A 12470-nucleotide genomic window follows, 5' to 3' on the forward strand; every position below is an offset into this window, starting at 1 on the left:
CATTAGAAAAGTGCTACAGAAGTACTCCATGAATATTATACTTTAAAGACTTCTGAAATCTGAGAACACTGAAATCGAAGACTAAATTCAGGTTATAAGGAACCTCTGGAAGTTATGTGGTCCAACTCATGCTCAAAGCAGGGCCAACTCCTTAGCTAGACCACATTCCTCAAAATCAATACCCAGTTGGGTTTTGAATATCTAAGAGGATAGAGATTGCACAGCTTCTTTCGGGAGCTTGTTCCCATGTTCAGTCAACTCTTGTGATTATTTTTTTTAATTACGATATCTAACTGAAATTTCCCTTGCTGCAACCTCTGCTGATTTCCCCTCATCCCCCTCACTACACTCTCCAAGAAGAGTTTGTCTCTGTCTTCACTACAACCCCCAATTAGGTAGCTGAAGACAGCAGGAGGGTTTCTACAACCACTATCAAAATTCTTTTGTACAACTAGGAAATTCCTCCCTATTGAAAGGTTTTTGAAGAACAGACAAACTTAACAGATTCTTACTAGAAATAATTACTTTCGCTACTATGAAGCTGAAACAATCCAAAACAAAACCAAGAAAACACTCAGCTTGTAAATTCTTGGAAAAAGCAGAAGTGGCACACACGGTGATTACTGGCACAGTAAGAAACTACTACTCCTTCTGCATCATAAAGAACATTTCCTACTTAGTACCACAAGTCAGTATTGGTCTATTTACTTACTGAAGGATTTTCCACAGGTAAGAGGAAAGCTGACCGAGTCACTATGAGAGTTAACCCAAGCTTGGAGGAGAAAGCAACAGAGAGGCAGCAAGTATGGAATGCAATTGTGTGTCACTTCACAACTTTGCCCCTTTCTCAAGTTGAGACAAAAGGGTACTGCCAGTGGGAAGTTGCTTACAGAAGAATCAATTTTCAGAGTCATGCAGTACTGCCTTCAGGAAGAAAAGGGACAGACCCACAGCAAAGGCTTCTCTGATCTGTCTCCAAAAATATAACCTGTCAAATTTATGAGACACATTTCAAAAGTCTGGATCATAAATATTGTCTTAGGTGAGATGATGCTGAGCCCTTGTGTGGGCAACTAAACAATGCAGAACTGATATAGAAATTGTATTGTAAATACACAATGTTTTTTTTTTAAAGGACAGGTAAAACCTACCTATTGTTTGGTACTTAAAGAATGGAAACAACATTGCCCACAGGTATTAGAACAATCATACGATGCTTACCTGCGACCACATTCTGAGTATTTACCAATATTTTTTAATATTAAGGCAGCTGTTAATCGGATGTGTTTAGTTATTGGTCCCTCTTTTTCATCCTATGAAAGTAAAGAGGAAAAAAAAATTTAAAAGCCCCGTAACAGCAAGCAACAATTACTATCTAATACAAACAGTATTAGTCAAACAATACTAACTGTGAAATCTCTGAAGACAAGGTTTCTTGATCCCCTCCTTAATGCCATTAGGGCAGCGCTCGGATGATTCACAATGGCCTTCTGTGCTCTGGGAGTAGAGGCAGTACCGCCTGCAGCTGGCTGCCTACATTAGTAAAGAAAGAATTAATAAAAATAAGCCTTGCACCACTTTCTAGAAGATTAACAACTCTGAAAATTTGACAATTTTTTAACCTATCTGAACAGAGACACAAAGATCCAGTAACACCTGCTGCTGGTGTGTGATTTGCCTTTTGTTTCCACAGAGATAAACCTTACTACAAAGCCTTCAGAAGAGTCATGGGCTTTATTTTATGGGAAAAAACACTCTCTTGAACAAGCACTGCTCATCATCCATGACATTTGTGATGGAAAAGTAATATATTGTACTAATGACATAGCTGAAGTGTACCCATTTAAAGGAATGTATTATCAGACAGGATTTAACAGGAACTGTGATAGCAGCTATGTAAATGTCATCTGAGATTTGGCCAGAGAATGTCCTTAAAATATAGCTATTCAAACTTGACAGGGCTCATCAGGACCATTAGACACTAAGACAATATAAAATACCTGTTAACTGTGGTTAGTGAGGAGTAATATAAAGTAACATGATTTAAGTTATGATCCAAGACTTGAAACATCTAATCGTTAAATCAGATCAAACGTTTGTAAAACCAATTACCTGTTACTGCAGCTTTCAGACTGAGATTAATAAATTAAGCAGAGTATTTTACAAAGCTAGTACAAATAACAAACATAGAAGCAAATTCTCCATTTTCAGTATTAACACTGAAGTCAAAGCTCCGTTTCATGTAAAACTTTGAAATTACTCATACAATTAGAGAGTTTAGAATGTATAAATATGCAACTTCACTTAATAAGCAAGACTCATAATGGCATCTCAAAGGAAAGTTTTGTAGTATTAATGGTGAAAAAATATCACCATGCTTCAACATATTGAACAATATTATTAAGTCTTTTAATACCCTAGTAGAACTCAATTAGAACATCTCAATATACTAGAAATATACAGTAGTGCTTACTTGCAAAGGAAGCATAAATCAAATGTAAATGTTCCATTTTTTTAAATGAAAGTTAGCCTGTAGGAGTATTACTTAGGCATCTTTCTCTGTAAATTAATATTCTAAGAATTTCTCTATTCAGAGAGACTTTCTTCACAATCTGAAATTCTAACAACAAGGAAACCTAGTTAAAAATTAGAAAAAGGTTTCATGAGTGGTTTTAAACCACAGAACAGAAAATTAAGTAGTAACTCCTTCCTAAAATCTTAGCTCATAATCACACTGTCATCATCCCCTGAATGGAAGTAAGAGTTTGAAAACCTTTATGAAGTAAAGGGCAGGGGCTGAATTAAGAAACTCTTGGGCAATGACGTAGGTTTATAGGAGACCAAGTATCACAGTAAAGGAATTATCATCTTCATTTTTAATTTCTGGAGCACTTTTATTTTCCTTATATGGAGAAGCACAAGGATTCATCAATGGAGGCTGTTCTGAATGTCCCTCTTCAACAGCTATCATACTGTATTTTAGAAAGTTGAAGTACTATTGCCTTGGCTCTAGAAATATTGAAAAAGGGACAACTGCAACAAATTAGGAAGATATTGAAAGATTGTCTTGTCTTTTTGATTTTGGAAAAAAAGAATTTGATAAAAAGTTACTGAGACATCAAGTGGAGTAACTTGTGTCTGTGGGCAAGTATCTCTCTCAAGAAACATCTATATTTCTTGAATTTCTTTAATTATATTATCAACTTAGTATCAAACCATACCATTAATCTTGTGATTTAAAGTTATCTCCTGTCCCACTCCCATGGTGTGTGAAGAATATTTTTGGTAGCTCACGCTACCACCTTTGCTTCAGTGGCAACACAAAAAAAAATTAATGTGAATCCAAAAAGATTTGAATGCACAAAGCTACAGTCAGCATACAGTTAATTGCTAGTGCTACCTGACCTTCCAGAATGCAATATTCAGCTACCTCTGAAAACCAGAAGAGGACAGTTAATATAATAGAACTTTAAAAGCAAAGAAATGCAGAATTAAGGTATACAACCAACTCTGTAATGAAGCTTAACTTTGCCTACCTGGTTCTAGCAAAAGCCATTACAGCTTTTTTCAAGAATGTATGGTGTTATGATAGACAGAAATGATGAACAGGGGAATGGGCCCTTGTTTGTTACACTGTGTGCCACAGATTTTACTTCCAGCACCAATAACACTCATTCTATCTGCACTCTCTGAGGTAGGTGTAGTTTTACTACATGATGAGTGATTAAGTGAAGAAAGTTGGCCTAATTAATGCCTGCAAGTGGACAACCTACACATGCTTCATCTCAGCACCAGCTTTTTAAGTTGTTTCCTCTCCATACAAGAGTTTAGTCACATGGACTGTCAGTGGTGTGATGATATATGTGACAAGTTTCTAGGTCTCAACAAAAAGTAAATTAAGCCAAAAAACTTTTAAGTCAGCTTTCAGACATCACCATGTAAGCCAGCTTGACCTGTTGGAGTAAGCTTAGGGTTTTGTTTGACAAGTCACTAATTCCAGAAAACAAATCATCAAGTCTTGTATCCCTCATGTAGCTAGATGCCCTTTTCAGTTGTGGCAGCGCTGTAGGATTACGTGAGTTACACATTACATATAATCAAAATATTCCTGTTTGTTGACTTCTTCTTTAGTAAAAGAGGAATAATGGATACATGAGGGAAGAGAGTAAAAGTAACAGACAGGGAACCTCTATGATTTCGTATAGGAACAACTGAGTGCATTAACTGTCGTGAGTGCTGACAGACAAAGGTCTCATCCCTTCCTTTTGTTCCAGCCCACCTCCTGTACCGGTGTTCAACTGACTGTAAGGCAAGTGTATTCCACTCACCTGGCAAGCCCAGGTTTTTGATTGATTAAAAAAAAACAAAACAAAAAAACCCACCACAGAATTGATTTACCATGCAATCAGACAAAAACTAAAGCTACTTCTCTCACTGTAAGCAGTGCATAGGCATGAGAACGAACAAGGGATGGCAAGGAAAATCAAAACATACGCTTTCGAGTAGTGGAATGCTCATATTTCAACTTGTGTTCTGAAATCATATCCTTAGTGTCTTGTGATATTGCAGTCTCTACACTTCAGTGAGAACTGGTTATGCATATAAATTCCTATTTTCTGAATCTGACCTAATTAGGGAATTCTACCTTAGAAGAGGGGATGTACAAATGTTTTTTCTAATGTGAGTACCTGTGCCAATTTTAAAGACTGTGAAGACACAGAGCTACTGGATGTGTTATCTGTGTGATGGAACATTTTTGAAAAGGCAGATGGTTTCAGCCCTGCACTGCCCACTTACCAAGACTACATTACCATCATTCTTCATTTTGTGGTTTTCAGAGGTCTGAATGTTGTTCAGTGAAATGAAACAAGTCTATGTTAAGAAGTTTGCTGATATTAAAAAAATAAAAGGACTCCCAAACTAAATTTCCCAGCTTTCATACTCAACTTTCTCTGCTGCCTCCAACAGCTTAGTAGCAAATTTAACTAGCCACAGAACAGACTACAAAAATCTGCCTGGGACCATATAATTACGTCTTTAGGTTGCAACGAAGAGATTCCAGTTAGTTACTAACAAAGACCTAGTCTTAATACACTTATACAAGTAACTGAGCCCTGAATAAGTCCAATATTAGCATAACCAACCCCACAGCAATGGGGGTTGCGCTCTCCAATATTAATTCCAGATGGTTGAAATCATTTTGGGAAAGAGGAGGGCCAAATCTGATTCCAGGTAGCAGAGGAGTTCATATTTAACTTGTTTGCTTATTTAAAGGAAAGTTTATTACAAGACTCCCTGGATCAAATCAGCCCAAATTTAGACCACAAAACTGGAAGGAATACAACAAGCTACAAGACAATCCATCTCAACTGCATGAAACAGCTGAACTGTACACAACAAATAAATTTCCATTTGGATTACAAGCACCTTCCTGTTACAATAGAAGTTATAAAATGCTGTCCAGTTGGGAAAAATCAGGAGAAAATGTTGAGAACAATGTTCATCACAGAGTACTGACCATATAAGGTGAAGAATTACCTGTTCTTTTTATGATAACTGCAACCACATCTCCCCCATCAGAATCTATTCCCTCTTTTGTCCATTTTGTCTTACTGCAATGGACCTCAAATCTGATTACTGTTACAGACTGTACATATGCAGAGTTTCACCTGATAAACCAAGTTATAAATACGCAAATTCTTCCAGTAATTTCTAATCCTCTTATTTTCACTACTGTTAATGAGGCTCAGCTCTCTTACTTATTAGAAGGCTTCTGATTTCCTGCTTGTCCATGTTCATCTTGCTTTAATCCTGCAAGCAAAGCGTCTCTAGAACAGTGCTTATCCTGTTTGGGGAAAAGAGAAAGACAGTGAGAAAGGTGTGTGAAAATTTACCATGAAATTCCTACTATTTTCTGAAGTATTATGTGAAAAAAAAAAATCTGCACCTGCAAATGGGTAATGAAGGAAAACCTCTGCCGCTGGAAAGGTTCACATCCCTCCCACAAGCACTGCCCTGGGTAGACATCTTTTCCTCCATGTTCAGTTGCTGCATGATAGAAAACTTGTGATGGTGTTTGAAACCACCTACAAAAAGAGAGGGAGGGGAATTTAAGTGGGGTTTTTTTTCCAGATAATAATAAAGCACAAATATCACAAACATAAACCCATACAGACTAAACAATTTTATTTTCTGAAACAAGACATGCATTGATAAATGAAAAGTCATCAAATTTTAAAAGGAAAACCATGTACATGTATAGCCACTGAGCTAACAACAAATGGCAACATGGTTTTGCCAAATTCGATTGAAATACCATGCTTCTATTTTTCTATTTATACTTTACCAAAGAAATAATATATGTTAAGTCCAACAGATCCATTCTCTGCAATACAAGTAAAACACAGTAATAAACAGCTAAAAGAGTTGGGTTTCATATATTCCCTTTCCTGTTTTCCTTCTTTACTGGCAGTCATACTCAGACCTTATTTAAACTTTAATTGTGAAAAAGAGATGCACACCATTCATTCTATTTGCTCTCCACACTGCACAACTGTCAAAACTGATGGAATAAGACATCAATCTAAAATTAGTGCTCTTTAGCACCTGAATTCTAAATACCACAAAAATGGCTAGATGTCATTCCCTGGTGCACAGAAAAGTTGAAAAGTGTCACTTATGTGACCCTTTTTAACATCTTTACTTAAACCTCAATTTTTAAATGACTTTCCAAAACCTCAAACCAAGCACTTTGCCTGCCAACAGCCCGAAAGCACAGGACACGAGGTATTTCGGCAAATGAAGTGCTTCTGCATCAACAGAAAAGATGAAGCTGTCCTAAGCCTGGCCCTGTAATACTCGACAGTGTATTTTATGATTTCTGTATGTTTTATTTGGTGAGAGCTCAGGTGTGACATAACCTTACAGTGAGTTCAGCCCAGTAAGGGCTTCCATTTCAAAGTGTTAGAAATGTTACAACTCACTGTGAGTGCCACCTCAAAATACTGGCAAGTCAACAGTTCTTAAACAGTTCTTGGATTTGTACTTTCAAATTGTCACATAGACAAAAGATGTGTTATTTTAACCTACATCAGATGGTAATGGAGAACCTCTGTATTTCAAACAATATTAAATGAAAATAGTGAACGACTCAAAGTGTGCATTTAAGTCTATTTACACCTTAAAACGTATCTCAAGTATTACAAATTACATTCCTTACTTCAACAGAGAAAAAATGGCCAAAATAAACAAAAGACTTAGCTGCTTGCAATTCATTTTGATACAACTAACCCAGCTCATCAACACCCACTTAAGGCTTGGACAGAAAAGGTCTAGAAACTTAGTTGCTGCCATTTTTGGGAAGTCATTACCACCAGCTGTCTTCACACGCTTGCTGGATGGATGCCACTGGCACAGCAGTCTTCCCGAAGAGGCACTCACCTCAGCTGCTCCAGTTCACAGGCCAGTATTTTCGTTTCAGTTAACAAGACAGGTATTTGTGTTAAGATGTTTGACTGAACTCCCTGGGCTGAACAGTGCCAAGAGGGAGACAACCTCCAATCAGAGACTTACAGCAAGTAGCCAAGGATGAAGCAACATCTTACACCTACAGCAGTTGTTCACGGACTAGTTCAAGTCAGAACTATCAGCATATGAATAGCAGATCAGTAGGTGCTTTGATCTGGCCACCTCCTTCCACATCCTGCAACTCATTTCAATGCTGTATGCAAACATACTTGCAATCAATACGTAGGCCTAAGTGTACAGATACTGTTACCTGAGCCCCATAAAGGTGTCAAAGAGCTAATTTCACCCAGAGACAAGTCAACTGAATCCTACTGCAATGACCACCTGTAATACAGCGATTACCTTCTGCGTAGGCACTAAATACTACCTTCTCAAAAAGCATTCACCTCTTATTGAAGGGAGAGAAACACCTGCCTCTTGCTATTGGTCCGGATAGCCCACAGTAGGAAATGAAGAGAAAATGTTTTGCATCTACATTGTCTCAACAGAGTTCATGTTTCAGAAGACAGAAAAATGTCTTTCCACAATAAAGGGGAAAGTCAGTATGTAAACTTAAGCCTAGCACAAATCTGTTTATTAATAATTCTTGGCATGGATGAACTAAATTACATGGCATAAGTGAAAACCAAAATGTAGTTTAAAACATGTTCTTCAACATGGCAAGGCTTTAAGAAAAATAAAGCTATTTCAGCTATGTTGGTTCATTCACTGTATAACACATTCAGTGTTATACTTCAATCATTGATCTAAGAAGATTCAAATTTACTACCATTCTCCAGAGAAAAACTATTTTTCCTTAAAGAAACACCTAAATGTAGTAATAAAAAAAAAAGCTTAAGTACTGAGAATACGGTCAGTTGAGTCTAGACTCTTTGTTTCCCACTTAATATCTCCTCATTCTGTTCAACTGCTGAACAGAACATTAAATAGCTGACTTGACAGGCAGTGGAGATTCAACAGCATTTCAATTTACTTTTAAAATACAAAGCAATTCAAGAGCAGACATCTCCTGCCTACCTGTGAAACAAAATAGCAGCTTTTACATTAAGCTGAATACAATTAGCAGTACTTGCAGACAGCTGAACTTCAAAGGAAACACCTACTTTCTCTTACATCCTCAATGCACAGTAGTGTGCTGACTGACACCTTTTAGGGTTTTACTTCCACTTCAGATACTAAAGCTGAATACATCTGCGAGAGGCCAATCATTACAACTGTTTGCATAATTAGGCCTGATCTAGTTATGGCCTTCAGGCACTACTAAATCCCTTGCATTTTATTTTGAAATCTTGGTATAATGTTTCCTAATTCAGTTCTAAAAAACAAAACAGCAGAACCCACACCCGCGACACTGGAATGTTGCTGACTGCAGCAGCCAAGTTAGCGGATAGGAAAGAAGATACTATTTTATTTATTTGTATTTATTATGATTCTCAATAAAATGTTTTTGAAGGCCTTCACTGCCTTCTGCAATACATCCTGGAAGGATATTAATGCTAATATGCTGTGCGAATTAAACTAAAGAACATGCACAGAGAAACAGATGCAGATGACTGTATGAAATTTGCCTCCTGTCATATCTTTCCAGTTAGTTGCAAACCCTAGAAAGAAGCACTGTTCTATCATTCTACTATGATGAACCACCTGTCTGCTAAATACCTAGGGAAGAAAACTGCTAAGCAATCATGAACGAAAGCAAGTAGCGGATGTAAAGTTCACATAAACTAATGACCCCTCAAAAGAATCTTGTTTCCTGCTTTAACAAGTCAATAAAAACAGCTAAGATTGAGAGCTATAAATAAAACGGTTACAATAACAGGTGGCACTTCCAGGTTTTTCTTTATGTCTGTTTAGGAGCAGGAATCAGGCTGTTGAAAGAATCTGAATGAACAATATACATTTGAGGAAGATGCTAATGTTAACATTTTGGTTCTCTCTTCACCACAGAGAACATTGAGTGTAATGTTTATCTAAACTGTTTTTAGGCTGTAGGTGAAATAAATATTTTAAAAGTGAGAGACAGCGTAAAAACAAGAGCTGTGTGTCACATGGACTACAATCTATCAATGCAAAATCTCTGAAGGCTTTTGAAAATAATGAAACTTTACCATGAACAAAACCCAGTACGGTAAGTAACCGCAGGAGAAACTAAAGCCACAGAAATAATACACTATCTTTGAAATAAAATGTCGAGATCAACTTGTAAAATATGACCCTTGTAGCCCTTAACTTCAGTCTCAGGAAAACTCACTGGAATAGTATTTTAAGACAAACTTACAAAAAGACTGATAATGCAAGATAATAATAATTGTATTGATCCTCCTCCTGCCCCAAAATTTGTCTGCACATATTCACATCCTAGTTCACATGTGGCATCAGCTTGCTCCATGGTTAGATGTCATCTCAACTCTACACAAATCATCCTACATAACTTTAGACGTAAAAGAAAGTAAGGCCTCAAAACTGTTGTTCAGCAAACTCGTCAAGATAGTCTAAGTTGGGAAGGCTTCTGCTAAGAAACTGCCCCAGCTTTTCATTTCCACCTTAGTACAACCCACTTATGTACCACCACAGCTATTTATGCATCTATTGTGCAGCCAGTCGAGTATGGCTCTATGGTTATATTTATTAGTAGTAAAGGAGTAAAGTAAGAAGTATGTAAAGCCTTTACATGTATTTCTTACATAGAGAATTGTCACCTACCAAAGAAACAAAAATCACTTTTAAGGTAGGAAACAGGGTGATTATTTGAAAAGTGCCAGATCTCTACAGTACAGTACAGTTAGAGTCCTATCTAACATCTGTATGTCTTGCATCGACTTAATGATGTTTGAATTGTGTTTGGAAGGAATGAAAGAAACAGAAATTACAGCTTCAGGGGTCTACAGATTAACTGTCCTTCAGTACTCCTCTAATTCTGTTCAAATGCCTCATTTTCACCATCAGTTCCAAAGATTCAAACTTCTCCATCATTTCAACCCAATTTCTGAATGTCTACACACCAGCTTTCTGCCAGATCAGCTCATCCTTGTGCTCCCTTTGTCCTGTCCTACAACAAGGAAGCGTCTCACCCTTTTTCATGCCCATCTTGTATGTTATGCGATTTCTCTCACTGTTTTCAAAGTGGCTGATAATAGGTAACAACGGTAGTATCATGTTTTTAAAAGCCTACGTCCAGAAGTCTGCTAGCTCACTCCTCTCTCTTAAGAACAATAACAAATCAAAAAAAGTCTAATCATTACTGTCTAGTCTTAAGGCAAAGCTCCTTTTTATTTCCTTTCGTGACAATGAAGTCCTGTGGCACACAAATGGTATCATGATTACTAAAATTAGTCATAATCTAAATAAGACTTTGACCAGGACATAGAAGTGCAACACCCTGCTCTTGCAAAACTGGAAACACAAGAAATATTAAAAGCTGGAAACGTAAGAATATGTTAAGACGTGGTTTGTAACTGGAGTACAATAACTATTTCTGTATTTGCAATACAGAGAATAAGCTTCAGAGCTAGGATTTTTTTTTTTTTAACTTAGCTACATGAAAATATTATATTTATTACTGAAGAATCAAGATATTAAACGAAAACCACCTAATACTAATTTTATGCTCAGAAGTATAATTGAGAGCAGTTAAATGTCTTGCACTCCCCCATCTCAGCTTCAGCTTCCTCAACACTTTTCACTTTTTCTTTCCCCCACAGACAAAGTATAAGGTAACTTAAGGAAACAGAATGGCTAGAACTTGTAGAATCACCTTCTATATACAAGCATCTGTTACATATTAGTAAAAGGTAGTTAAATAAAGGAGCCATTTACTTTTTACAAGATTGCCAGAGACACATGAAGTTCTGTCCAGGTTTTTTCATTTGCTCTGCATGCTGACTTGCTGCAGTGTATGAAGGCGGCTGCAAATTGATCTGCTGGCCCTGTACTTGCATGGTTGGTATCGACGTTGCAGGTGTGCTCTGCAGAAAAAGTTAAAACACAGTCTTAAACAGGCCTTATTTCAAGACTTGACATAGAGTTTACTGTTTGTTAAAGATCTTTTGTTTTACACTGTAATCAACCACAGGTTTTCACGCTTTATGCTTATTCAGAGTTCAAAGTGTTAACAGACACAGCAACATGAGGAATATACAACTTTTGCACTGCAGTATTTATGCTGAAGTTTCTAATATTCAAATTACTAAACCTTATACCCAAATTCAAATACGGAGTTATTACTGCAACGGAATTTCTCAAGGGCACTACTGGAGCAAAGGTTAGCATTATTTTGCAAAGGCTTAAGCAAAGAAAAAAACATGCAAACTCCAGGGGTTGCAATATCATCAGCACAGTGAGTAGTTTGCTTTCCTATGTAAATGTAGGAGAAAATATTGCTAAAAGAAGTAAAATGAGCACTGATACATCTAAAACTGCTCTATGTTCTTTGATGAAATGGTTTTATGTGCTGCATCTGTGGAATTTTTGAACTGCCACATCAGTATACATCAGCCTGTGTTAGAGAGTGCATAAGAAAAGGTAAATTGAACAATTTAGAAGAAACACTATCATGACCAGCAGGCTCAAACTACAAAATACCTTTCTCTCTATAAAACTTGGCAAATTATGTAATTCTTTAAGCTCATCTAAAACCAGCCAGCACATGTACCTTCACACAGAACACCACATGCCCAGAATGCCTAAACATGCCACACAACTTCTATACAGTGAAATACAAACATTTCAGAAAGGAAAAAGATGTTCCACTTGCTTGCCTGCAATATTACAAGACACTTGTTTAACAGCGAATTATCTTAAAAGTGACCTAAAAAAGTTAAAAGCAAAGCCAAAATATGTACACACACACACACACCCCCCCCCGCCCCGAATAATAGATACTAAACACTGGACTTCCCCACTTGGGAACGGTGTTTATGTCAGAATACTGTTTCTCTTCTTTC

General features: G+C 37.0%; 1 protein-coding gene across 1 annotated transcript in view; it reads right to left on the reverse strand.

Annotated features, from left to right (window-relative positions):
* Positions 1–11492, reverse strand: part of ARID2 (AT rich interactive domain 2 (ARID, RFX-like)) — a gene marked incomplete at its 5' end in the record, with an annotated part of 13410 nt that extends 1918 nt beyond the window's left edge. The window contains 5 exons of the mRNA XM_010296966.1: positions 1222–1313; positions 1410–1533; positions 5760–5845; positions 5948–6086; positions 11344–11492. Of these exons, the coding sequence (XP_010295268.1) occupies positions 1222–1313; positions 1410–1533; positions 5760–5845; positions 5948–6086; positions 11344–11492 (590 nt within the window). The remainder of the gene's footprint in view (positions 1–1221; positions 1314–1409; positions 1534–5759; positions 5846–5947; positions 6087–11343) is intronic.
* Between the last annotated feature and the right edge of the window lie 978 nt (positions 11493–12470).

Source organism: Phaethon lepturus, unplaced genomic scaffold, assembly GCF_000687285.1.
Source record: "Phaethon lepturus isolate BGI_N335 unplaced genomic scaffold, ASM68728v1 scaffold39171, whole genome shotgun sequence".
Taxonomy (NCBI): Eukaryota; Metazoa; Chordata; class Aves; order Phaethontiformes; family Phaethontidae; genus Phaethon; species Phaethon lepturus.